Source organism: Camarhynchus parvulus, chromosome 12, assembly GCF_901933205.1.
Source record: "Camarhynchus parvulus chromosome 12, STF_HiC, whole genome shotgun sequence".
NCBI classification, from domain to species: domain Eukaryota; kingdom Metazoa; phylum Chordata; class Aves; order Passeriformes; family Thraupidae; genus Camarhynchus; species Camarhynchus parvulus.
In genome coordinates this window covers 4,098,617-4,123,817 of record NC_044582.1, presented here as the reverse complement: position 1 = coordinate 4,123,817, position 25,201 = coordinate 4,098,617, and the positions used below count along the sequence as shown (strand labels likewise).

Below are 25,201 nucleotides of genomic sequence, written 5' to 3'. Positions count from 1 at the left end.
TAATTCCCTCCTGAGACTGTATTTCTCCCTCTTTGTTTGCCTTCTTGTTTGTTAGTTTATTCTCCTGTTGCATGAGACTGACTGGGAGAAGGCTGAAGGAAGCAGAAGCAGGTGAAATGTTTAGAAACAACACCATTTCCTGGAATAAGGCATTAGCAGTGGTCTTTATCGATGCTTCTCAGTCCCAAGGGGATGTTTAAGCAGTTCAAAGGCTGTACAGATCGTCTGTGATAACAGTAAGGGGCAGTGCAGGGGCCAATGCCCCACTGGCACAGCCCTCCCCTGACCCCACAGCTGGAAACACTGAGCCCCTAAAGCTGCCAGGATGCAAATGGGGGGGGTGTTTGCATGATTCACTCCCCCTGTTTGGCAGGAGGTGCTGCAGTGGCACAGCTCAGAGCCATCTGCTCCAGCAGCCTGGAGCAGGAGAGCACACACCACTGCAGCTCCACAAATAAAGGCTGTGTGCTCATTGTCCTTGGCTTTCCTTCCCCCACTTCACTGCATGATCACCAGGGATGGGTTTGCACGGTGAGCAGCAATTCCTGTCATGGGCTCAATTCCGAGTGGATTTTTGCCCCAGAGCTCTCATTTAGTGTGTGAGGCTTCCATCTTACCTCCTTTCTGGGCACTGCTTCCCAAACTAAGACCCCCCCCTTGTCAGTGTAAGGTGCAGGCTGGGTGTGGTTCCTTCCAGACTTCAGGGAAAGTTCATTTTTGGCTTTGTGTGCTTTCCTAGGCAATATTTCCAGCTGATCCATCTTCCTTTCTGTGTTTTCTGTGTTTCATAGAATCTCTTATTAGAGCAAAGCAGTAGATTTTGGTTGGGTGGAGTTTTTTTTCCTTTCTTTTCTCTTTGTGATAAAGCTGTTCAATTTTATTTTCCTTAGAAATCCCTCCCTCGGTGCACTGATTGGGTGTGTGGCAGAGGAGGGACTGCTGTCAGCATGGCTCAGTTCCTGGAAGAGCTGAAGCGCAATGGAAATGACCCCAGGGAGCAGCGGGCTTCCACAGAAACCTGATGGGGGAAGGGCTGCCTGAGCCTGCATGGCTTTAAGAGCTCATTTAGCTGCCTTTCTGCAGCCTGACAGGGAAAGGGAGGGAGTGTCAGCGTTACACACAGCTTCAGTCACATCAGTAGGGTCTCAAAGCAGCATCCTGTGCAGTAAGGACATTGGGCCATCCTTTTGTGGCTCTGTGCCCCCAGGCACCCTGTGGGTGCTGTCAGTATCCTGCTCATCTTCAGACACCCAAAGGCTCAGCAGATAAATTTGTCCACTCCTTTCTTACACTAGAGATTTGTAATTCTACATCATATTCCCATTTGTATGATGTTTTCCTTCACCTTTCACTATTTTACTTGCACTGTTCCTGCCTCTCTGCTTTTAAAGGAACAAACACGAATTGCAAATTTCATAGGTGTGATTTAACCTTTTTCCTCACTTGTACTTCTGGGCTGGGTTGGTGATAGGGCCTGAACTGATCTTTTTGGATCAGACATCCCACAGATGTTTTGATATTTACAGAATCACTGGTATTTTTTTTTTATCTGGACTAAATATCTGTTGCCTCGTGCTTGAGGGCAGCCAGGGAAGAAGGGAAAAATACCACCTCAATCCTTATGGCAGGGCTCTAAGGGAGTTCACATTAAATGAAAAATCTGCCTGTGCTATCATCTGGAAATAAGATAGCAGTGGAAGGATCTAGAAGCTTCTTCCCACCCCAGCTTGCTTTGGGTGCAGTGTCCTGTGGATGCAGCCTGAGGTGTGAGCAGGCACAGGAAGCTGCTGCTGCATTGTCACACTGAACCTGCCATGGAGGAAAATGCTGCTTTGCATGAGAGCATTCCTGAAGGCTGCAAACCTTTGGAGCTTCACCTGCCCTGAGCTCAGGAGCTTGTCTTTGTCAGGGAGTCAGAGTGAACCAAGGCAGTGCCTGGATTTCCAGTGCTCGTGCTCTGTGTACTTGGTGTCTTCCCAGAGGTTGATTTTATGTAACTCACTGAAATGACTTAATTACCTTGTGTCTGAAACTGAGACCAGAACATGGGAGATCTGGGGTGCTCTGAGGTGCAGGGATTTGCCACCCTCCTGCAGGCTCTGCTGGGCTCTCAGCAGGACTATTGCTCTGAGAAGTTATCCACTCAGGATTGATTCCTACTCCTGTAGTGTGGGGTGAGCCTCACCTCAGAATTTAGGTGCCACTGGCACTAAGATTTAAAATTTTCTTGCCTGCACAGGTGGCCCCTCAGAGTTTAAGCAGAAGAAAGAGATACTGCTATTGATGTCACATTTGATCCGTGGATAGTGCTCAGCCAGCAGCAAATATAACCCTGCTTCTTGGCGAGAGAAAATCAGAAAGGACTCTGCTTTTGTTTCCTGCCCCAGGAACTTGAGTTTCCCCCACTGGCTCCTCCGTTCCCACATCAAAGCCTTTTGTCAGGCTGTCTGTGACCACTGCTGCACAGAGTGGTTGTGACCTGCCCTTTCCTACACACTGGGTGACTTAGCTGGGAGCTGTACCACATTTTCTGCAATATGGGAGAAATTCTTCATACATTACAAAGTATTAGTGCATCATATAGAAAAGGCAAAAAGTACTTTTCCAAGCAGGGGGGGTTAAGTACAATTAAAAATTTCTTTTTCCAAGTTCATTTGGTCAGCGCTGGAGACTCAAAAAGATAAGGATAGTACATATATATATATACATCTGTGTATATATATTTTCATATATATAGATAAATAAGTCTAATACTCGTAACAAAAGGACTTGACATTTAACAGCAAAGAGAATGAAACTAATCAGATACGTTGTATGAAGACAGCATGAAGAAATGCTGGTTTGTAGTTGTTTCCTTTCCAGGCAAATCCTCTTAACTCTCTTCTGTCAAGTAAACACAGGGTGGATGAGGTGTTTGTCACGAGAAGCGTGTAACCAGCTGTAATTAGTAACAGAATCCAACTTTCCATGAAAAGCTTATTAGCAAGAAGTCAGGCCTGCTCAGGTCCTGCAGTGCTGCCCTGCGGCTCCATCAGGGTGAGCTCCCAGGGAGCAGCAGCTGTACCTTGCTCAGCACAGCTGCCTCCAGCACCGTGGGGAGGAAGGGCAGCACTGAGCAGAGCACTGGGGTTTGTGCAAGAGCAGCAGAGCACGGGGTGCGAGCTCTGGGATCAGAGGTCAAGCCAGAGTCTGCAGTTTGAGAGGAAAAGGACCAAGGGAAGACTTTCTATGGTGAGAAACCAGGGACAGCTTTGCCTCCCGAGCATATCGAGCCAGGATCAGAAATGTGCCATTGATTGCTGTGGGGACAAGGGAAGCCACTGGTGCTTTTCTTTATGGTCCTACCCCTCCAATGCACTTGTCACCTCTGGCAGTGCAGGGAAGAAGGGAGCTTGGGCCACTTACAAACTGCTTTTGCTCAGACTTGAGGCAGCGTTGCAAGGGCAAGAAAGAGTCACCTTTGCACAGAGTAACTTTGGGCCTGGCTCGCTTTGTGTCGAGGTTGCTGGTGTGGGGCTGAGCTCAGCGGAGGCGTGGAGAACCAACCCCTCTGCGTGCTGCCATAAGCAATTCTCAGGGATTGCTGTTGGCCTTGTTTGGAAGCTGCCCTGGTGAGACTCCTCAGGCCTGGGTCGAGCCCTGCCTGTTCTGGCGCCGGGCGCTTTGCCCACTGGCTGCAAAGGCCACTCCTGCTGCGGCGGCGCCAGCCGGGCGCCAGGGAGCCTCTGGGTCAGAGGGGGCAGCCTGGGGGACTTGAGCACAGTTTGGTCTCCTGTTCCCTCACCCAGGGTCCTCCCCAGGCCACCCATGGGCAGCCCCTGTCTCCACGTTGCTGTCTGTAAATCCGTTGACCCAACGGGAAGCGTTCGCGTAGCCCTGTGTCATCCCTGGGATAAAGGAATCGTTCAAGCTCTGTTCTTGGGTGGTTCAAAGGGTTTTTGACAAGGTGCATAGGATTGCTTTTGGCGTAAGATAGCAGTAGGAGCTGCCTGGTGCATGCAGAATAACTGGTTTGAGTGAGCACAGCTCTGGTTGCGCTGCTTTGACTTTGATGTAGGAGAAATGACCCACTTTCAGCAGGGACTGCTGGCCTTTGAGAACAGAAGTTACATTGTTACTAGGTAACTGTGTAGGATTTGAAGTGCCTTTAGCATCCCAGTTTATCCTCGGCTGCTGAACCTTGTGGTTGCCTTTGTGTGTCTCAAGGGCAGGCTGGTCAGCACTGATAATTTTGTATCACTCAAGTATTTTCTGATTATGTGGAAGATCACCAGCACAGGGACCAGAAAGGAGGAATAACATGAAAACTCCACCCATTCAGGCACTTCTGTCAAGTACCACTGGGTCCTGGTGTCCTCAGCCTTTTTGTTCCTGCCTCCTCACTGGAGGTCATGGGGAGGACACACAAAGGCCCAACATCTCTGCAAAACAGAAAGAGGAACCAAAGAGGAAACTTCCTCTAATTGCTAATTTTCCTTATGTTCCTTGAACATGCACATAGTTCAAGTGGGAAAGGAGGAGAAAAAGCAGAAGTGTTGCTAAGGTTCATAGATCAATCAAAAAATTTAAAAATTCAGAGACTTTTCAGTGCAGATTGTCAGTGTCTGACATTTTGCTGTAGTGATAGTTATTGCTTTAAGTATTTACAGGTTTTCTTCTCTCCTTGTACCACTCTCCTTTTCCTTGTTGCTGTTGGACAGTATCCCAGCCTTGGTTCTTTCAGGATAAGGATCAAGTTAAGGGGTTTGTGTCCATGGGGCTGGACTTCAGAACACATTTCGTGCTGATTTTTAATGTAGTCATCTTGCATATGCACTGGTCCCAAGGTTTAAAACTGGGGCTGGGAGGTGAAACTGAAGAGGGTCTGTGGGAACCATTTTTGCTCACTGGCATTCTTCACACAGGTGGACTTTTGGGGGTGTCTTCCCCAGCAATGAGTTGGGCTCTTTCTTTGGCAGTAATTCCAGCTGGCACAAATAGCTAATGGCACAAATAGCTAATGGCACAAATAGCTAATGGCTAAAGGACCTGGGTTTTCCCCTTTTTTTTTGGTTGGCAGCATAACATATAAACCTCATTTGACTAACTTCCCTTTGCATCAAAAAGCAATCTCTACAAGGCAAAAGAGACATGAAAAGTCTGTGTTCCCTGACAGAACTTGAAGTGCTTCCTTTTGTAGGCTTTAATCACCAGCTGCCTCCAAACAAGCACTGCTGCACTGATTATGTCAGCCTTAGGAAGGCTGGAGGGAAAGGGTAAAAAAATTAATTCTGTTATACTTTGGTTTCTGTGACATCATGGTTTGAAGTACCCATCTTGGAAAGCAAACACCTTGGAAGAGCCAAGCACTGGGAATATTTATATCTCTGGAGCTGGGCAAGGTACACCCCGTGAGGAGTGTGACCTCACTGGCTGCGTCATACGCTGTTTGTTGGGCTGTTCCCTGAGATCCAGGGTTACCTGGAACCACCAGGGCCTGTAACGTGTTCCCTTTGCATGAGGTCATTTGTTTTGTCAATAACTGGGAATTTTGAAAGCTTTCTGCTTCTGTCTAGTAAGAATTGATGATGCTAGTTATAGGGATCCCCATAGGATATACAGTGTTTCCTGTAGGCCTTTTGGGTTTTAACTCACCTAAGTAATAGGCTGAAGAGCAATGCTGGGAAATGGGAGGAGAGAAAAACCAGCTTCTTTGACAGTTTCCTATTTCACTTAACTCAAGCATAAGAAGAGAATGTTTCTTTTGACTCACAGGACAAAGGTTGTCCTTGGTTTAAGAAGTTCTTTGACAGGAGGGTTCTCCTTCCATCACCTAATTCTTCTAAGAAGAGCTGAGACTAACAAGGTGATTATTGGAGAAATTATAGGCCAAAAGACAAATACAAAATAAACTGCAAAATTAACATGCAAAATCCTGCTTGTTGCCTCCTGCAAACTGGGTAGAGAAGCATAAGCAGGATAATATATATTTTTTTGTTTATTAGTCAAGTAGGTCAGGATTGATAATATGTGATGGGGTTGTCTGCTTGTGTTATAGAGTGGACTTTTCTGAACACACCTCTCTTCTCATCCAAGATGGGTGGAGTATTTCCACTTCCAGGAGCTGTGCTGGACCATCCCTTTGAATGATGGTTTGTATAAGCACTAATACCAACGTGATGATCAATGCATATTTGCTGTTAATGCCAATGCACTTCTATCTTAGGAAACAGCAGAAGCCAACATGTGACATCTTCACTTACTGCTCCAGTCAGTGTCACACTATCACCTGACACTGGCACAAGTTATTTTGTTTTCAGCTGTGTGCCTGACTTGTTCTGGCTTATGTAGGGAAGATCCTCTTTCAGGCTGTGCTCTCCAGCCAGGCAGAAGGGAGCTAATGGATGCCAAAACTGCCTTCAGGTGCCTTCTCCACATGGCACTTCTGAACAGGAGGGGCCCATGGTGTGCCCCAGGCCTCCTCCGTGCCTGCCATGGGTTGGCAAGGCACAGGGAAATTCCTCCCTTACCCCAGAGCCAAGCTGGAAGGTTGTGCAGCCTGAGGTGCATGAGCATGTCAGATGGAAGCTGCTGTGGATGAAGAGAGAGTTATGGGGACTGTAGGAATGAGAGCCCAGTCTGGTTTGTGGAGAGTGCAGCTATTCCCCACATAACACAATCCACACCTTCTGCACCAAAGTGTTTTCCCTGCAAGCTCCATAGCAAACTCTTCCTCCCAGCTGGTTTTCAGTATCATGGGGCAGGGAGGGTATTCAAACATCTGCACACTCGGGCTTGGAGCAGCTGTTTGTGGAGAGCCCTGGGTCATGCAAACCCCACTCCGAAGGCTTTCATCAGCAACACAAGGTTCTGTGTGTACAGGGAAGCCTTCCATCTCCTGTGTTCTTGGAAAGAAAAGAGTAATATGGAGTCTCCATGTCAGCCCACACCCAGATTGTTCTGCTCCTGCTGATCCATCCATGACTTGCAGCGCTGTTTTGTCCTGTTCTTCCCAAAATGCTGCCCAGTGCTTCTCAGCCAAGGTGATTTCCATGGCACAGGACTGGAGAGAACAGCACTAAAAGAGATGAATTACAAAGAATCTTAAAAGAATGTAAGGAGTATTCCAAAACCGAGGGCTTAGAAGGGAGTGAGGTATTTTCAAAAAGTTAGATTTTCCAAAATGTTCCCTGGAAATAATAAATAATATTAGGTCATGCTTTAGACTATTTCAGATTTATGTTTTAATTATAATAACACCTTTTATTAGTGCTGAGCACTTTCGGACAAGTACAAACATATAGCATATGCACTGGGCAACATATTTCTTCATCATAATTCCAGGCTTGGAGGTAGTGTTTTGAACTCTGCCTCTGCAGTGTTTGGCAATGGCTGTGGTGACACTTGCATGATGGGAAGAATCCTTGCCAAATTGGGTAACTTCTGACAAGTATAAACACAGCTCTGCCTTCTGTAAGCTAGATTCAGACCATGTTGCTGTTCTAGGGAGGAAACAGCCCTGACATTAAACACTCTGCAGTCCATGATCAGCTATTAAATCTCTGCTCATTTGCACTGAGTGAGCCCACAAGAACAGGCAGTGAGGGACAGCTGGCAGGGAAGGGTGTCCCAGGAGATGAGCAGTGGGTCTTGCTGTCTCTTTGTCCCAGATATAATCCAGATCTGTTGTTTTTAGCTCTCATCACAGAAAGCTCTGTCCTAGCCAAGGTGAAACAAGTTTGCTGAGATCAATTCAGGCTTTGCTGCTCGGTTGTCCCCAGGCTGATGTTTACGTCCCAAAGTAGCATTGCTCATGTTCTGACTGGAATGTTTGTAGGTGAGTGCAGGAAAGCCAGAACTTAATTGTAAGCTGCACCCTGGGCTTTCCTTCTGCTTTTAAAAGAAAAACCTCCATGCTGTGTTTGTGCGTGCTGGAGACAGTGTGTGAGGAAAGGGTTTTCCTGTGTTAAATGAGCAGCACTTCAATGTTACAATTTCCCTTGAAGACAAATTCATGTCAGAATTTCACCAGGGATAAAATTCTTGTCTGTAAAACTAGGAATATGAAGTGAACCAAATCCAGCTCTGAAGTAAATTAATTCCCATCCCACTCCTTGGGAAAGGAACCTGGATTTAGCCTGTTGTGTTTTACAGGTTTCCATGGCAGGCTGTTTCAGCAAGGGCAGCATTTCTCCAAGAGCCACAGTTGGAAAGGTTGCAGTGTCTCTTCCAGAGCAAGGCAGTCACATGATGGAGTTACTGCCCAGGCCAGAGTCCAAGGAACTCCAGTCCTGGCTGAGCTCTGCCACTGAGTTTTGATTTACCAGCTCTTCCTTTGTCCTTCCATCTGGCATATTTATGTCAGGTTTTTGAGAAATACCAAGTCTCTGATGGTCTGTTTGGGCAATCTAATGGGGCAGTAACCAGTATTATTTCAAGCTTTTATTGTCACTGTAGTACCATGGGGAGACATTAAAACAAATGCCTTTCCTGGCTAGAGTGTTCTCTTAAAATAGCTATTTTGACAAAAACTAACATTGTATTCAGTTTTTGCAACTCAAGTCTGAGCTGCTGCAAAGTGCATTTACACTGCATTTAGGAAGTAATGGCATTGAGGGGAAAGCCCTGCCAGTAAGGTCAGAAGAAGAGGAGCAACAGGAGGAAGGTAGCTCTTGTTCATGAAAGGAAGCCCTTCTCTGCAAATCTAGGTTGGTATGTCAAGGTGGAGCAGGTCTGACTGGACCCTTTCCTTTGCTGGGCCAGGCTGCTTCCTCTGGGTCTGTTCTTTCCTATATGTAAATTAGTCAAATGAGGACTTTGCAACAGGGGGGCTTGATGGGCCAACAGCCTCTCTCCAGCCATGACCACTGCCACAACTGGTTACAGAGGAATTAAAGGACTAAGCCAGCAGTGGTTTGCAGTAAAACTTCCTTTTTTGTTGTCTCATCTGTAGTGAATATAAGCTGGAGTTCTGAAACTTTGTTGTTTTCCCTCCCCTTTCCAAATCCAAAAAAATACTCTGAATTATTATGTTAAGATTGTTATGATGTAAAGTCCAAATTGTAGTTTAATTTCCATAATTTTCTTTTGAAATTTAGTGCCCAGGCTAACAGTGAAGCCCTTAAAATTACTTTTCTTCTTTCTGGTCAACATGTTGCCTACCAATAGCCATTTTTTCTGAACAATATGTTATTTTCAAGTAGAAAAAAATTACTAGTTCTTGCTAAAGTTTGGAAGAGTATGTTTATGTAGACTCCTCAGTCCACATAATTGGACGCTGAAGGACTCTAATTTTATTGCTAGGGCCACTTTATCATTTTTCCCTGAGGATGTTTTTTGGTGCACAGCAGAGGTGATGACAGATGTCTGATGGATGCTGCAGGGTCGTGCCTGCTCCCAAGGGCCACTTGCTGCACTTGTTTGTGTGCTGGGCAGCAGGAGCCCAGGATGGGCTGTGTTTGTGTGCAGGGAGCAGCAGCAGGAGCCCAGGATGGGCTGTGTTTGTGTGCTGAGCAGCAGCAGGAGCCCAGGATGGGCTGTGTTTCTCAGGGAGCAGCAGGAGCCCAGGATGGGCTGTGTTTGTGTGTGAGGAGCAGTAGGAGCCCAGGATGGGCTGTGTTTGTGTGTAGGGAGCAGTAGGAGCCCAGGATGGGCTGTGTTTGTGTGTAGGGAGCAGCAGGAGCCCAGGATGGGCTGTGTTTCTCAGGGAGCAGCAGCAGGAGCCCAGGATGGGCTGTGTTTGTGTGCAGGGAGCAGCAGCAGGAGCCCAGGATGGGCTGTGTTTGTGTGCTGAGCAGCAGCAGGAGCCCAGGATGGGCTGTGTTTCTCAGGGAGCAGCAGGAGCCCAGGATGGGCTGTGTTTCTCAGGGAGCAGTAGGAGCCCAGGATGGGCTGTGTTTCTCAGGGAGCAGCAGCAGGAGCCCAGGATGGGCTGTGTTTCTCAGGGAGCAGCAGCAGGAGATCAACACCAGGTTCATTCCAGGCAGCATTAGCCTCCAGATAGAGCCGTGCCTCCACGTGTTTGTGCTGCCTGGGCTCTGGCAGCCAGCATTATAAAAGGCCCACTGATGCAGGCCTGGGTGTGGGCAGGGAGCAGACATGTCTGAGTCTGAACGTGTTATCAGCGCTCAGAGCAGCCAGGGCCTCCTCACTGCCCTGCATTGGGCAATGCTGGCAGCTCTGCCTTCCCCTGACTCCCTCTTCCCAATTCAAAGCTTGCTTGCTGTGCACAGACAGAGGAGGAACGTTTCTGCCCAAGGACAGGGCAGATCTCTAAGTAATACCTTGTTTTTATCTCTGACTGGCTTTTTTTGTAAGGAGCTGCCCAGACTGATGGGTTTTTCTCCTGTTTGCCCTGTGAATGATGGGTGGGGGTCGCTGACAGCATGATGTGGGTGTTGTGACAATGCTGTTCAGAACTGAGGGAGCTGGAGGATGTTACTTGGCATCCAAAGTTGTTCTGGCACATCTTCACTGGATATTGCTTTATCCTTTGCTCCAGACCGTTGGACTGCTGATGATTTCTGGGCTGGGGAAGAGGATACTGTAATTCCATCAGGATTGCATGGGTGTCAGCAACCATTAGGGACAGTAGGAGAGGGCTGTGATATTGGCTTCTGACAGACTTGAACACAAGAACATGTTTGGCAGAACAGCTACACAAACAGTGTCCTGTTAATTTTAGTTTTAATTCCCTTAATTTCATAGATTGCAGGTAAGACTGACAATGGAATTTGGACTAGAAATGACATGTAATAGGTCAGTAACTAGAAACACCTGACCATGTCTGTCCTAAGAGAAGTAAATACACTCTACTGATTCACTTGATTTGATGCTGGTTCCTCTGGCTTGGACTGGGGGATGTTGGGCACCTGAGAGGATGTGGGGAAAGAACTAAGATTTCAGTAAGTTAGAAAAGATAGGGATATGTGCATGTGAACTGGTTATTTCACCCTTGCATGTGTTGCTTTTTCAGAAGGCTGATGATTTAAGACAGAAAATGATACCACATGTGCCTGACAAACTGCAGGGGAGTTCTACTGTGGCAGTGGGCCATGGGAGTGTGGTTTCAATCATGGACTGGGATTTTCATTCCCAATCCTATCAGTCGACTTTTCAGACTCTGTGAGGGCTCCACACCCATGTTTCTATCTGCAGACAGAAACTGTAAACCAAGAGAAAATCCAAATTGTTGTGCATTGGCTCAACAAACCACACAGGTGTCACTGGGAGAGGAGCTGCAGCTGTACTGCAGTGCTGGTAAAGGCCATGAATGCTTCTGGTTCCAGAGATGTGGAACTCAACTGTAAAAATGAGCTCAATGTGCACAGAGGTTTGGCACAGGAGTTTTCAGAACATTAACCTGTTTTCTTTAAGGAGATGTGCTGAAGGTGTAGGAGTGGGAGTTGTTAAGGTAACAGCTGATGAGGTAAAAGCGTGTGTGACTGCAGCTCTGGAGCAGCCTGGCTCATGCCAATCATCTCCAGCTTCAGCCTGTGCAAAGGAAACAGCAGGGTTTCCTATGTGCACTCAGAGGAAGAGTTTAGCCCAGCTAAGAAATTAAGAAATCACTCAATAATGTGTCAGAAATGTTAGTTTTCTTTCCAGGTTTTTCCAGGGTTTGCAAAGTTTCTTTTTAAAGATGGATGCAGCTTTTCCTTCTTTTGTTTTCTTTTTTTCCTTCCTTTGTTTTCATGTTTCCACTTATTTTGTGTTTTGCTTCTACCCTGTGTAGTTCTCTTTCCATATTTCCTGTTAAACCAAGTGTGATGTGATTGTTTTTGTTTAACAACTTGATCTGGAACAGATTATGGCATTGCCAACATTTCCTGTTTGGTGTGCAATAGAAATCTATCCGTGCACTCACATTGATGAGATTGTGGAAATACTTGCTTGGGAATGCCAGCTCCATGACTGGCATAGGAAGCACAGCACATGCTTCAAGAATACTTTAAAGCAGTATTTTGAACTTTGAAGCCAGTGGATTCACAGAGGGAGAAGGATGGGAGAGGGACTAGTTCAGGTTGTTGGTGTTTGGTTTTTTTTCTGAGTGTGTTTTCCATTTTGCAGTGGTTGGGAGTACATTATGCTTGCTTTGGGCAGGATGGGGGACATCTCTTGGGCATCTCTCCTGGAAGAGGAGCACAGAGGTACCACAGTGGGGTCACCTCCCAGTAGTGGCACTGCCTCAGTGTGTTCCCTGTGTTTCAGAAGTTGGACAGATGGGGTCCTCTGGCTCCCTCTGACATGATAGGGCAGATCCAGTCCCTGTGGTTTCCCCACCTGCTGTCTGGTGTCACAGGTGATGTGAAAGGCTGCAGGGCCAGGCCACAGGTACAGGGACACTGCAGCCCAATGGCCCCAGAATAGGGGAAAATGGATCTGCCCTGGATCTCCCACCCAAAGCATCATCTGCCCACTCATGTTCTGCCTTCTTTCCCCTGCATTGTATTGGTTTTCTATGGCACACAGAAACAATACAAGAATCATTCCTGTGTTCTTCCATATCATTAAAAAATGTGCCTTCAGTCCTTATTAACGTGGGACTTGGGATCTGCTGCTGCTCATCTGTGTGCAGCAGGAACCAGGCCCACACTGAGGATTTTGGTGTTTATTCTCCCAGTATCTGAAGAGCCTTCTTTATGTTGAAAGGCTTTTTGTCTTGTTTGAAAAAAATGGTCAAGAGTGTGCCCTGTGTTCTTGGGGACGATGTGTCTAAACAGAAAAGGAATTGATCCATTTGGATTTTACTAAAGACTTTGAGTGGCTTTAAAGTATATTTAAAATGTTTATTTAAAATCCAGAGTCAAATAATTTTTAACAAATTGTCTCAAGATAGAAGAAACTGACTTTTTGGAGTAACTGTATTGTTTATTTGTTGTATTGCAGTAGCACCTAGAGATCCCTACTGTGCTAAATGCAGAACAAACACAGAACAGAGCTGGTCCCTGCCCGTGGGAGCTCACAGCCTTCAGTCTGGGGTCAGCCAGGAGCTCCTGGGCTCTCTTGGGGCAGTGAGTCAAACCCACAGCTTGACCTCCCCACCACGCCCAACAGAGAACAGATCAAGTAGGAGGCAAGTTTCAGAGAGCTGAACAACCTGCCCTCTCCTGCTGTACACCTCTCCAACTGATTTTTCCCAAGCTGTAGTTAGCAGGCCTGGGGCTGAGCTGTATGGGCTCCCTGAGATCACTGCTGCTCCTCAGAGAGCTGTGGTTTCCTTGTTCCCAGTGTCCTCAGGCAGATAGAGGTGTTTGGATAAAAGGAAGCCTTTTCAGTGGTTTATCATTTATATTCTTTTTTTAAAGGTTTTCCTTTTTGCCTTCTAAATTTTCATTCTCATTCAGTACCTTTCCATGGTTGCTGCCATAGAGGGGAAGGGGGAAGGATATACCAAAAAGCAAACCTGACATCACACATGCACACTGTCAATCATCAAAGTATCAAAAACAAAGCTTGCAACAGCACAAACTTGTATACATGTGGAGAGAAAAAAAAAGGACACTGACTAAGCACATCAGGCCATCTTGTCCCTTTTGGCAGCTTTAAGATAGGGTGGAAGAAACTCACCCATTTTTTGAGCTTGTCTCCTGGGTCACTATCCCATCTTTTTCCATTTTCCCTTCTAACACTCAGCTATAGCTGGGGGTTTGTCCATTCTGGTTTACAGAGCCTTAGAGTCCCAGGGAGGGATGAACAAGGAATCCTTCATGTCCATTCATGCTAGAACAAGTCAGGGGGTCTTAGGGGCAAAATAAGCCACACGGTCATTTCTGTCTGTTCCCTCCTCTACTCTTGCTCAATGGCAAGGTGGGAAGATTGAGATTCAGCAAATGAACAGGAAGGGGCAACTTATGTGTGCTGGTTTGGGGCAGATCCCATCTGCTGTCTGTCCCTCCTGGGTGTAAAAGAGCAGGGGAAGAGCCATTGTGTCTCATCTCAGGGGGTGAAAGGGATAGGGTGTGAGAAGGAAACCCAGAGCCAAAAGCCTAATTGTGGATAACAAACATGCAAGTCAGAGCAGGGGGGAGGAGAGGTCTGGCCCTTGGCAAACAGAAAGGTTGGATTGTGGTTTCCAGTGTGTGCTCCAGCCTGGAGCTGGCAGAAGCCGTGTGGCCAGTGACTAATGCTGGCAGGAGCAGAGCATGCAGCAGTGTGGCATCGTGGGAGCAGGGAGAGCTCTGAGGGCTGAGGTGCCTCCAAGTGTTACCCCAGAAATAAATAAATAAATAGCCTGAAGCTGTGCGTGTCACTGGTGCAGCCCAGCAGAGCTGTCTCTGAGCCCCTGCTCAAGGAGACCCTGCTCTTGCCCTGTGTCTCAGGCAAGGGCAGGGAACAGCACTTTAAAACCCCGAGCCAAACACAGGGTGCTCTGAAATGAAATCCTTCTGCCTGCATATGAGAACATTTGGTTTCTAGTGACTTGTTTTGAAATGTTTTGTCACAAACTTCTTTTGGAGATGGAGAAGACGGAAAAAAAATGGGATGAGTGCTCCCTGGCCCAACCTCACTATCCAGATCTCTGTGTAGAACTCTCAAGGAAGAAGAGCTTCCTCAAAGAAGTCTCCTGTCCACGTGTGATGCAGCACATATCTTTGGGAGTTCCCATTGTGCTCTGAGGTTGTGATACCCTCTGTAGCTAAGGAAGAAAAAACAAATAGTCTTTACCTCTCTAGAGGTGGGTCTGGATACAGCCATCTGAGTCTCATATACCCCAGAAGCCTAGGAGAGCTTGGATGTGGACTCCTGTGACCTGTCACAGAGACAGGCTCAAACAGAAGCTGTTTGGATGCGAATCCAAATCCAAATTCCCAAAGAGTTTCAGCTGCCAGTTGGCTGGGAGCCTTTACGCTATCTCTAATTCCACAAAAGAAACAAAAAAACAATAAAGTAAAAGGTGCTTTAAAAATACCACGAGGAGAGAAACTGCCATGGAAATAAATAGCAAAAATAACAACGTTAACATGTCCACTGTCCCAGCAACTCTGACATTCAAGTAGTGTGGCTGTGCCCACAGAGCTTCTTCCAGCACTGCCGGCACGGCCCGAGGGTCAGAGCTCAGCTGGTGCCCCGTGCTCACTGAAACAACCCACTCCTCCCTGGGGCTGGAATGGATGTGAAGGGAAGGGGAGAGGAAAGATGGATGCAATCTCTGCTGATAATCAGGTCTTCGCTGTGCCCGCCTTTAGTGGGATGGAGCCACAGAGTTCTGGTGGTTGTGTCTCTCGTTCCTGCCTGAGACAGAAGGGCCACGCTTCAGAGCTGGAAGGGATATTGCTTCAGGTATTCCGCCATCCTCCGGGGCAGGGGCAGCCGCTCCACGTCGGCCGTGCACTTGTTGATGCGCAGCCGGCACAGGTGCTGCAGGCTGGCCATGCTGTCCTTGCGGCCCAGCGGCCTCAGCAGCTTCAGGTGTACAGCGGCTGCTGCCAGCTCCTTCTGCAGGGGAGGTAGAGGAGACGGAGGCGGGTAGGGAGCCTCGGTCTTGCTTTCCGTTGTGCAGGACAAGACATAGTGCTGGATGAGACTGACCACGTCAGGGAAGGCCAGGATGCGAGGTTTGCTCAGGTAGTTGGAGTCCAGGCGGAACTTGCCGTCGGCGTACTCGATGCGCACGTTGGTGGGCCCGCGGTTGGTCTTGACGGACAGCGTGAACAGGTAGCTGGGGTGGGTGCTGTCCCGCACTAGGAAGGTGCCCTCAGGCATCTTCTGCAGATGCTGCTTGGCCTCGCTGGCAGTGATGGAACCCCAGTACCAACCTGGAAAAACATGCGAGAAAGAATTTGTTAGGAAAAGAACATATCCTAGGACTGGCACTATATTTAGGGAAGCCTTGAAGACAACCACGTTAAGGGCCTGGGAAGCAGAGCCAGAGTTGGCAAGACCTTCATAAATTAAGACCAAGTTCTAAAGGTGACCTGCCTATGCTTGTCATTGCTGTGCTGGGGCTTAGGATGAGGCTGGCGGCTACTGCAGCAGCTGCAGTTTACAGAGAAAAAGCAATTTGCTTTTTGCAATTCCTTCTCCCAATTCAGTTACAAAAGATAAAGCAATAAATTAGTTCATGATGTATAGAGACTGCAGATATGCTTGCTGTGTGCACAGCCAGCTATGGCTGTGACAGAACCAGGCTCCTGTCTGAAGTGGGATCAGGAGATTCTTCCTGGTGGGAATCGTGGAATTGGGTCCCTGCACCCTTCTGACCCTGTGACTTTGCAATTGAGTCTTACCAGATTCTCGCAGGTAGGAGAAGGTTTTTGCAATGCAGAGAAGGTCTTCTTCAGGGTCCCGTGTCTGAGGTGGGTTGCTGTCTGGAACTGGAGCTGCAAGGGCAGGCGCAGACTCCTCCTGGAAGGCCATAACTGGGAGAGGCTGCATGATGGGCTCTGACAATTCCTCAATGCCCCTGAGTGACACTCTCCTGATCTTTTCCTCCGCCAGCAAAGGATGAGGTCTGAAATGAAAGGCACACTGTGCTATTTCTCCTTGGCTTGAAATCAGTTGCAGGGTCTGTTGAGTGCATGCTACATTATACAATGTGTTATGTTTTACAAACAGATCCTCAGCACCATTGCTTCTGAGACAGGCAAGGGAGGAGGAAGGAACACAGCTAAAGATGAGCCCTTAGAAACAGGGACAGTGAGTTTGCCTCTTTGGTCTTACGGAAGGTGGTCAGTCTTGCGATTTATGATGATTTTGAATCTGAAATCTTTAGATGTTGCTTTTTAATATGTAGTTTCAGGGGCAGTAAGGTTTATGACAGCATTACAGCTTCAGTTACATGATTACAATGTTGGAGCATTTCTGTTTCTGCCAGTGGGATTGTCATTTACTGCAGTATAATTAGAAGCAGAATTGGGAATAGCTTGGGTTGTGTCCTACCCACTTTCTGCTCAAGGATGACCTGATCCTAAATGAATCTGTCAGAACTCAGAGTGAGCTGATCACATAGAGAACAGTGGGAATTCTTGTTTTAGCCAAGCCTATGCACTACACCCACCCCAGTGTTCAGCAGCTTGATGAGGAGTCAATGTGGCTGTAATCCCTGCAGGACTGCAGGAGGAGGCTCTGCCATGGCCAGGCTGCTAGAACACATATTCATTCCCCTGTGGCCTAAGTGGTGAAGCTGTTCAGCATCTAAATGCATTTTCACAGAGCCTGGAGCTCTCATGGATCATGGGTGCTCTTCCTCAGCAGCACAAGGATTATTCCTAAAGGAAAGCAGAGCTCTAGGGAGGATGGATGTCAGAGGCCAGGAAAGTCTTCATTCCCAGGCAAGCTCCTGAGCAAAAATTAGTTTCTGTCCCAGTGTGTGTAAGCTCTTTGCCTCTGTGTTCCCTGTCCTGCTGCATGCCCTGTGTTACATCCCCCCACCATCCCCAACACACTTGTCTTTCAGACACTTTAAAGAGAAGATGCCTGAGAGAAATACACTCAGTCCTCAGTGTGACACTGCCACAGCACCACTGGAGCTGACAGTGATGGCGCAGGGTAGAGCCACCTCCCCACTTTGTTGAAGAGAAGCACAAGGAGACTCTGAAGTCCTAAGTGCTTCCCTTCAGATCATCCTCCTTCCCCATGTTCTGTGTGAACAGGGACACTTCAGGTACATAAATAAATATGCTATAAACTGATCTGCACCTGATTATAGCTGCACTCCATCACCTCAAACTGCTGAGACTCAAGTGTGGGACAGAGAACGAGAAGAAGAGATGTGGGAGGAAAGTAGATTAGAGAGGACCTGAAAGCACTTTCACACGATGAAAGCCATGATCAGTTCCACATGTCTGCATGTCTAAACAAACCATGGAGGTTTGGAGTAAGGTAAATTTAAATCTACAGAGAGATACTCTTGCCCTTGCAATACATAGCAAACCCCCTGCTATTCTGTTACTATTTAGGAAGGAACATTTTTTTCCATGTGTCAAATCACATTTCAGAAGAAGGATACCTGCTTGGCTTTCATGGTATCTAATCTATGTTTCCTAATTTCTATTAATGGGTAAGAAGCCAGGCTGAATAAAAGTGATTGCTGGCCATAGTCCTCATCAGAGACTCTTGGTTACAGGACCTGCATTTTCAGGGGCTTTTGTACATCTGGATATATTTTTATACCTGGAGATCATTGTTGGAAAAGCTCTGAGTTCTCTTTTAAATCCTCCCGGATATACATTTATAGGTGTTGAGGGCTCCATTCTTCAAGATATTTGGATGTCTCCCTCTTAATGTCACAGTCTTCACAAATGCCTAGCTACCTGTCTCTTTGGGGAAAGGAGATTCCCAGTTCTGCATTACCCTCCTTTTTGCACAAGGACCATAAGCCAGATCAGCTGCTTGGAGCATGGTGCAAATAACACCAAGGTCACGGACTTGATCCCCATATGGGTCATTCAGAGTTGGACTCAATCATCCTTGTGAGTGCCTTTCAACTCAGAATGTTCTGTGATTCTGATCCTTGCCTGTGCTGATCCTAATTACCAATTGTGCTGTGCAAGGAGGGTGTCCTGGGCCTGCTGGCACAGCAGTGTCTCTCACACCAACTGTTCCCAAAGCTGAAAATGACTGTGACTGATACTAAGGACAATCAGTCCTGCACCATTCACTTGCCAGAATTCGAATACTGCACTCCAAGTGCCAAATCTCTCTGAACTTATTTTCTCCTGGAAAATTTTTCAGGCCTACCTTTCCAGAAAGGTTTGGAACATTAAAAAAAACATTTCATAGCATGGAACTTTTTTCTTTTTATATACCAGCTTCAGAGAGGAAATCGGGAATTGGCTGAGAGGCAGGGAAGGAAGGGAGAGATAGCAAAGCTACACAGGGAAATGTCTGCCATGAATCAGGAGGAAAGTTGTTACTTTCAAGGGTTGCACCAGTTCACAGTTTGGTCCTCCAAAAACCACATCAACTGTGTGAATTTGTCAGTCGATTTCTTTTACAGAGCCCACGTGCTTGAGATGAGTTTTCCCACTGTACTCATGCTCTGCTGCCTTACACTTTGTGCCACCGGAGGCTGGAGGAGCCTGGACCCCGACAGGCACTGTGGGGATCCTTCCACTGCAGCCAGAAAAAAGCTGGGCTCACACATTTCCTATTTTCCTTCTATATCCTGGCCTTAGGCCCCTACAAAACCCCCCAGTGTGGCTGTAGGCTCAAAGGAACATGCTGGAAGAGAGGAGAAGGATTAGAAATTTCGACAGACTGGGAGGTGCTGCTGTCCTAAACAACTTCGTACATAGGCTGAAGAAAGGAAAGCTGCTGCTAGGAGCAAACAGAGCAGCTCCAAGCACAGGAATGGGAGAGCAGAGGATCAGCAAGTAATAGCAGACTACAGCTTGTAACGCAAGAACACTTGCAAGAGGGTTAAGAAGAGTTTGCTGGGATAAGGACAGATTTGAAAAGGTTTGCTGACATGAAAAGTCAGCCCTTTGGTGGGGCAAAGAAAGGATTTGCAAATAGTGCTTGTAAGAGAGAAAGCAGAGGAAAGACGTGGAGAATCAGGACTGGATAGAGCAAAGTGTTCATACAACAGCTGTGAGGAGGAAGCAAACAGCCATATGAAATTTGGCATGTCTAGCTCAGAGTCTGGGTGCACTCTCTAGAGAAACAGCAAATGAACTTCCCTGTGCTTTGACAGCCAGTGTTTCAGAAAGCCTTAGAAGGGCAAGAAAATTCAGGAGAATCAGATACGTCTGATACCATTTAATATTGGCTTTGTAGTTTCTGTGTTGATAAGCTAAACTTCATAACACAGTAACATAACTACAAGAAAAATGTGGAGCTGCTCTCCCTTCCATCAGCTGCATCCCAACACTCCACTGGGAGCTTGGTCTGAATAGGATGGAGAGTATGGAGTCCAGGATATACAAAATCCTAAAGGATAATGAAAATGGAGCAATAAATGGCCTTCAAAATAGACATTAAAATGAAAACAACTACACATCTGGCTCCATAATAAGTTTTTGGTGGGTAAGGGAAGCAGTAGCTCTGGTATGTTGACCCTGGAGAAAAGCTTCAGATAAGGGTTTCCCAAAGGCCAAGCTCAAAACTGAATTCCCTTTGCCATGGCTATAGGAACTGCAGCTGCAGACTGAAAATAAGAGTGAAAACAAACCGCTCACATAGTAGGAAAGTAGTGGTAAACATGAGCTCTCCTTGCCTGTGAGACAGATTTGCGGGGAGGAAATGGCAGGAAAATCCCCATGCTTTGGTCATCGTAGGCAGACAAGGAAGATTTTACTCTGAGGAAAATCCACCATACACTGGAGTGATAAGAGAATCTGACATGATGACTCAGACTGAAACAAATGCTCACAATTTCCAAGTATGCAGCATGTCTAAAAGTACCAGGTGATTTCTGCACACCAGGTATTCCTCAGCTGATAACGAAGCTGGTCACAGGGACACTGAAGTGGACACATCAGTACTGATACCAGAGAAGGCATCTGGATGTCACCTGTTCTCCTGAAGGCAGATGTGGAACTATCTGTGTGCCCCCTGCCACTCTCACCCCACAAAAAGCTGTATGTATATGTACATACACCTAAACTTACACAAAACTGACATTAATTTAGCATAAATACCTCCTTAGAAATAGACCAAAGCACTTAAACTCCAGGGAAGTTTTTCCCTGTAAGCAGTTTGATTCCAAAAGGGCTTTAGAGAGCACCTATGGTGTTGGGTTGGTGTCCGCACTGCTGCTGCGTCCACCGCACTGAACAACACACCCCAAGTTATTCTTACTCTCCCAAAGACTTTGAATACCCTGTATTCAGTTTTTCAGCAGTAGAAAGCACAGAAATCAGGAATACCTTATGGTTCCATGATTTTGGCCTTAGAATCTAAAACACAGGCACACAGGACAGACATATGAACTCAGCACTTGGCCGGCCAAAGTCATTCCCATTCCATTACAGCAGTCACACATGGCAACACACGGGAGCTAAAAAACTGGCACAGAGAACCTTCCTAATTACAATTATCAAAGCACAGCTTTTCACAGAAGGCTACAAAGTATCTTACCCCTGAACACAGAGGATCATGTCACTCCCGGACCAAGGGAAAAGCATTAAGTCGTCAAGAAGGTGGGAAATTATTTCTTCTCTTCTTGTCTTTGCTTCCCCGAAGCAGTGAGTTCAGCCTCTAGTTGGGGTTCACGGTGAGAGAAGGCTGGCAAGTCTCAGCAAACCCCTTTTGCAGGTTGTTTCAGACACAGCAGACGACGAGCTGTCCGACAGACTTCAGCAACTTTGGCCAAGAAAATGCGTGCGCTCTCAGTGCTTTAGAAAAAATAATGTATTCTTGTTCTGCTTTTCAGAAAACAGCAGCAAAAAAAAAAAAAGTTTAAAAAATAACCCGAGAAAAAGGAAATTACATATATTTAAAAAGGAACTGATCTTCCTTCAGAGCACTCTGAAATAATAATAAATAGGTACCAATAAATAAGATCTCCCCGAGTGCTGCGGGAAGAGCCGGAGCAGCGACCTGTCTCAGCGCTGGCTCCGGAGAAATGAAGCTCCGTGGAAGGAGGGGGGGAGGAAAAAAAAAAAAAAGGCAAACCTCCTTAGTAATCTTTTGTGTGTCCCTTTTAATCTGTTCCAGGAAGTGAGGAATTCCTGGAATCGTATTGTGTTCGCATCACTCTTCCTATATCAGCCACGAGGGGAGGAGGGGAATAAAAAAAAAGCGAAGGTATAAATAGCTGTGTCCAGCAGGGCCGCGTCCCTGCTGCCATGGCCGGGGGAGGGGAGGGAAGGGAGGGGAGCCCTCCCGGCGCGGGGGTGGGGTGGGGTGGGGTGGGCAGGCAGGGCTGGGGGTGGGGAGGGAGGGAGGGGAGCCGTGCGGAGCCGCCGCCGCGCGTGTTCGCGGAAACGCCTTTGATCCATTTCCAAGAACTTTCCAGGAACGCGGGGCCGGCGCGCCGGGCGCTGCCAATGGGCGCCGCCGCCGCATGCGCGGGGCCCGCCCGGGGCGGGGCGGGCAGCGCCCACCGCCTCCTGCCCGGCCTTCGAGCTCGGCTCCCTTTGATTTTCCCGCAGCTGTGTGCCGTTTTCCTTCCACTTGTTTTTAAGCGTTTGGTGTTGTGCGGTGTTGTTTCATGCCTCCCCTCCCCGGCGGTTCGGCATCCTCCCCGAGCTGGTGGCGCCTCTCTGGGTCTCTTGAGCACCGGTGCAGGGCAAGGCCGTGGGGCTGGAGGGGTAAACAGGGACTGACTGGGGCAATTTCCAGGGAAACCTGGGGAGTAGGAGGAGGATGTGCTGCAGGCTCTATTACTCTGGGCAGCCATTGTGTGGTTGTCACGCTGCACAGGTTGTTTTATAAAGGTTGTCTTGGTCACCTGGGAGTCTTGTGTGAATCAGGTATCAGCTCAGCGAAGTCTCCTGGAAAAGGCTACACCACCAGCGTTTTGTCCTGCATTTACAGAACATTGTCGAGTTAAAATCTGGCAACCGATGAGGAAATATTTTGGTTTCTTTTAGGGTTTTCGAACACTTTATAACAAAAGCTTGATTGCTTTTGTCTTTTCCTACCACGAGTTTCCACCTCTTCTCTTATTAGAGATAAGAGAGAATGAGAGTGGTCTGTCTGCCGCCTCCATTGGAGTAGGTCGAATACTTAAAAATATTAGTAATCATTGTGCCATTCAGAACATTCAGAAGTGGATGGGGCCGAGAGCAGAGGGGAAGGCAGGATGCTGATAAGGGTGAGGTTAGAAGGGTGGTTCCCTTCATGGGAATGAGCCTTAGAGGAGGCAGGCTGTGTTCGGCTCCTGACTCAGGCTTTCACTCCCTACAGTTTCATTTGGCAGCTGCTCAGCCTCCTGCACGCTTCCATCCGTTTTCTGTCCTGAATCAGGGGCAGTGCAGTAATGAGTGCTGCTAATAATACCCAGCTATGCGAAGAGAGAGGTGCTGAGGGCCATCTAAGTATCCTGATATCTGTCCATGCATCTAAGTACTCTAAGGGCCATCTCAAAGGGTTGGCAATGTCAGCCTGCAGGCACTCCTTGATCAGTTTGCTTCTGAGCCTGACAGACTTTAGCTCACACTTCCTCTGAATGTGTGTAAATTTGCAGCGGGGGCGAGGGCCTGGCAGAGGAATTTCAATCCTCACCTTTCCTGTGCACAGCAAGCACAACATTCAGACGATCGTTCGGAGAGTCCTTTGTAACCCTGGCTCAGGGTTGCAGAGAACACCTGCGTGCCTGTGCCCCTTCAACATCTAAATCCGAGGTGGTTTAAACCTTCTGTCAGTGGTGCAGCAGCACAATGGATTTGAACAGATCCAGACTACAGAGGTGGGAGCAGCTCTTGTCTCCGGCAAACCACAGTGAACCTGCACGTTCAGAAGGTATTTAATTCGTCGTCAGCCTCGCGGGGGGACGCTGAGATCCCAGCTTGGTGTGCCGGCAGGAGCGCTGCAGCCCTGCGCTGGCATTGAGGAGCTGTCTGCATCTTCTTTTCACTTAGAATTGGGCTCCATCTAGTGATCCTCGCCTGGAGGAGGCTTTTTGTAGAGGCTCTGTGCTGGGGGCTGAGCAGCCATTTGGATCTCGGGCGCAGGGAGGGCACGCTCAGCACTGTGCAGAGGAACATCCCTGCAGAAGCGGGGGCAGCGCTGGCCAGTGCTCCCAGTACCCATCCCGCTCTCCCGCACTGGTTTTCCAGCCGCAGTAACCGGACCCGAGCCACGCTGCTCACGGCCCTGCCGGACCCGGAGAGACGAGTCTTATCTCAGAGTAGCTGATGGGTGTGTGCATCAATGAAAGGAGCTTGCATTTGTACTGAAAACTTCTTCAGGGGACCACCTCAAAAAATATTCAGGCCAATGCCTGGGCTGTTTTATCTAAGAAATCTGTGATCGGTTTGAAGTCAGGAGCACTCAGCAGTGCTTTATCACTCGACATGAACGTTGTGCTCATTGGCACTCCTCGGGCACAGGGCAATGCCCCAAGAGGGGAGCAGCACAGTGTGCCCGATGTGCCAGTGTCCCAGGCCCTGCACAATATAAAGTGCTGCCATTCACACCAATTAGTTGTTTAAACCCAGTTTATATTCATATAAATGGCTTTCCAGAGTACTGTCTTGAATAATAAGGGCATTACAGAGGAAGTAGCAAGAAATCTTGTTGAGTGATATCATTGAATGCTAGGCTTTAGTTATGAAAGGTGTCAAAGAAAGCTCAAAGCTCGCAATAAAGGCAGGGAAGAAAATCCAGAAATAGTGAGGCAGTAAGTCCCTCAGGAAAGTTCACTGACACAACAGCACCATCTGCTGCTAAATGTGTGCTTGGGAAAACCGGTGGCCAGAGCCCCTTCCCACTGCGGGTGTCACACGACTTTTTCTGGGCATTTGGACATTCCTGTGATCTTGTAGAGTTGGTGCCAATGAAAAGTGACATCCAGAATCGTAACTCCTGAGAGGGGTCCGTGTGCCTGGGGACTTCGTTCACCTTCACCAGTAGCTTGAAAGACTGAAAGTCATCCCTTTGGTTACTGCCTGGCTCTTACCCTGAGCTGTAGTGTAACAAACCCCAGTGAGTGCCCCAACATTACCTATAATAAGCAGCTGTTCCTTGTTTAGAGGGGCCAGCTCATTATTCGAGTAGGACACACCAATTCCTGTAATCAACAACAGGTGGTTCATTTAATGTTGTGGTTTTGATTTCCCAACCTGGTGAGTAACAATGGAGGAGTCTCCAGGGTGTGGGTGAGCTGTGCCATGGATACAGGGACATCTGAGCTGACTCCATGAGAAGTAGGATGTGCAGAAAGGAATGGGTTTTGTTTCAAGCTGTGAAAAAATACCCTGGGTTATTAGAAGGATCTCAGCATATTCGTTGTCCTGAGGCTTGTGGCACATGGTGACCTAGAAGGTGATGGCACTGTGGCATCTGTTAGGAGTTTTGCTGCTTGATTCGAATGCTGCAAAAATTGTATTCCTGAGTGATCTGGAAGGCCACCCCAGGACTACCAGGTAATGCTGTCATACCCATTAGTTGCAGGATGTTTCAATGAAAGAGATTAATTTCTTCTGCTCCACTGCAGCATAAAATGAAGCACCATCTCCTGTAGACAGATTAGAAGGTTTTTTATGCTTTTGATTTATGACTCTTCTGTGAAAAAAATGTATCTTTTTTTCATATCTGCTGAAAGGGAAACGTCCAGCTGGTATCTCTCTGACTCCCCTATCAATAAACTGTGGAGGAACATAGATGGAGCCTC

At 47.5% G+C, this 25,201-nt stretch overlaps 2 protein-coding genes across 4 annotated transcripts in view; one reads left to right on the top strand and one right to left on the bottom strand.

Annotated features, from left to right (window-relative positions):
* The window catches only part of MAPKAPK3 (MAPK activated protein kinase 3), an 81,833-nt gene that overhangs the window by 5,155 nt on the left and 51,477 nt on the right, over nucleotides 1-25,201 (top strand). The gene's annotated exons all lie outside the window — the stretch shown is intronic.
* Nucleotides 12,752-21,710, bottom strand: CISH (cytokine inducible SH2 containing protein). 2 transcript variants are annotated; one of them, XM_030956900.1, is made up of 4 exons: nucleotides 21,538-21,710; nucleotides 21,001-21,284; nucleotides 16,209-16,432; nucleotides 12,752-15,737 (listed from the first exon to the last, which is right to left on the bottom strand). In XM_030956900.1, exons 2-4 carry the CDS (start codon nucleotides 21,045-21,047, stop codon nucleotides 15,235-15,237), a joined length of 774 nt encoding a protein of 257 aa, XP_030812760.1. In that variant the 5' UTR covers nucleotides 21,048-21,284; nucleotides 21,538-21,710; the 3' UTR covers nucleotides 12,752-15,234. The 2 variants fall into 2 exon arrangements, with proteins under 2 accessions (XP_030812760.1, XP_030812758.1); XM_030956898.1 differs by having other exon boundaries at nucleotides 21,001-21,710.

Bases quoted from the DNA above. Each gene is read 5' to 3' on its own strand.
- CISH (XM_030956898.1), bottom strand. From the start codon at position 21,047: ATGCTTTTCCCTTGGTCCGGGAGTGACATGATCCTCTGTGTTCAGGG. The intron at 16,433-21,000 runs GTAAGATACTTT...CTTTCATTTCAG, and splicing joins ATGATCCTCTGTGTTCAGGG to ACCTCATCCTTTGCTGGCGG. The intron at 15,738-16,208 runs GTAAGACTCAAT...ATGTTTTTCCAG, and splicing joins CTCCTACCTGCGAGAATCTG to GTTGGTACTGGGGTTCCATC.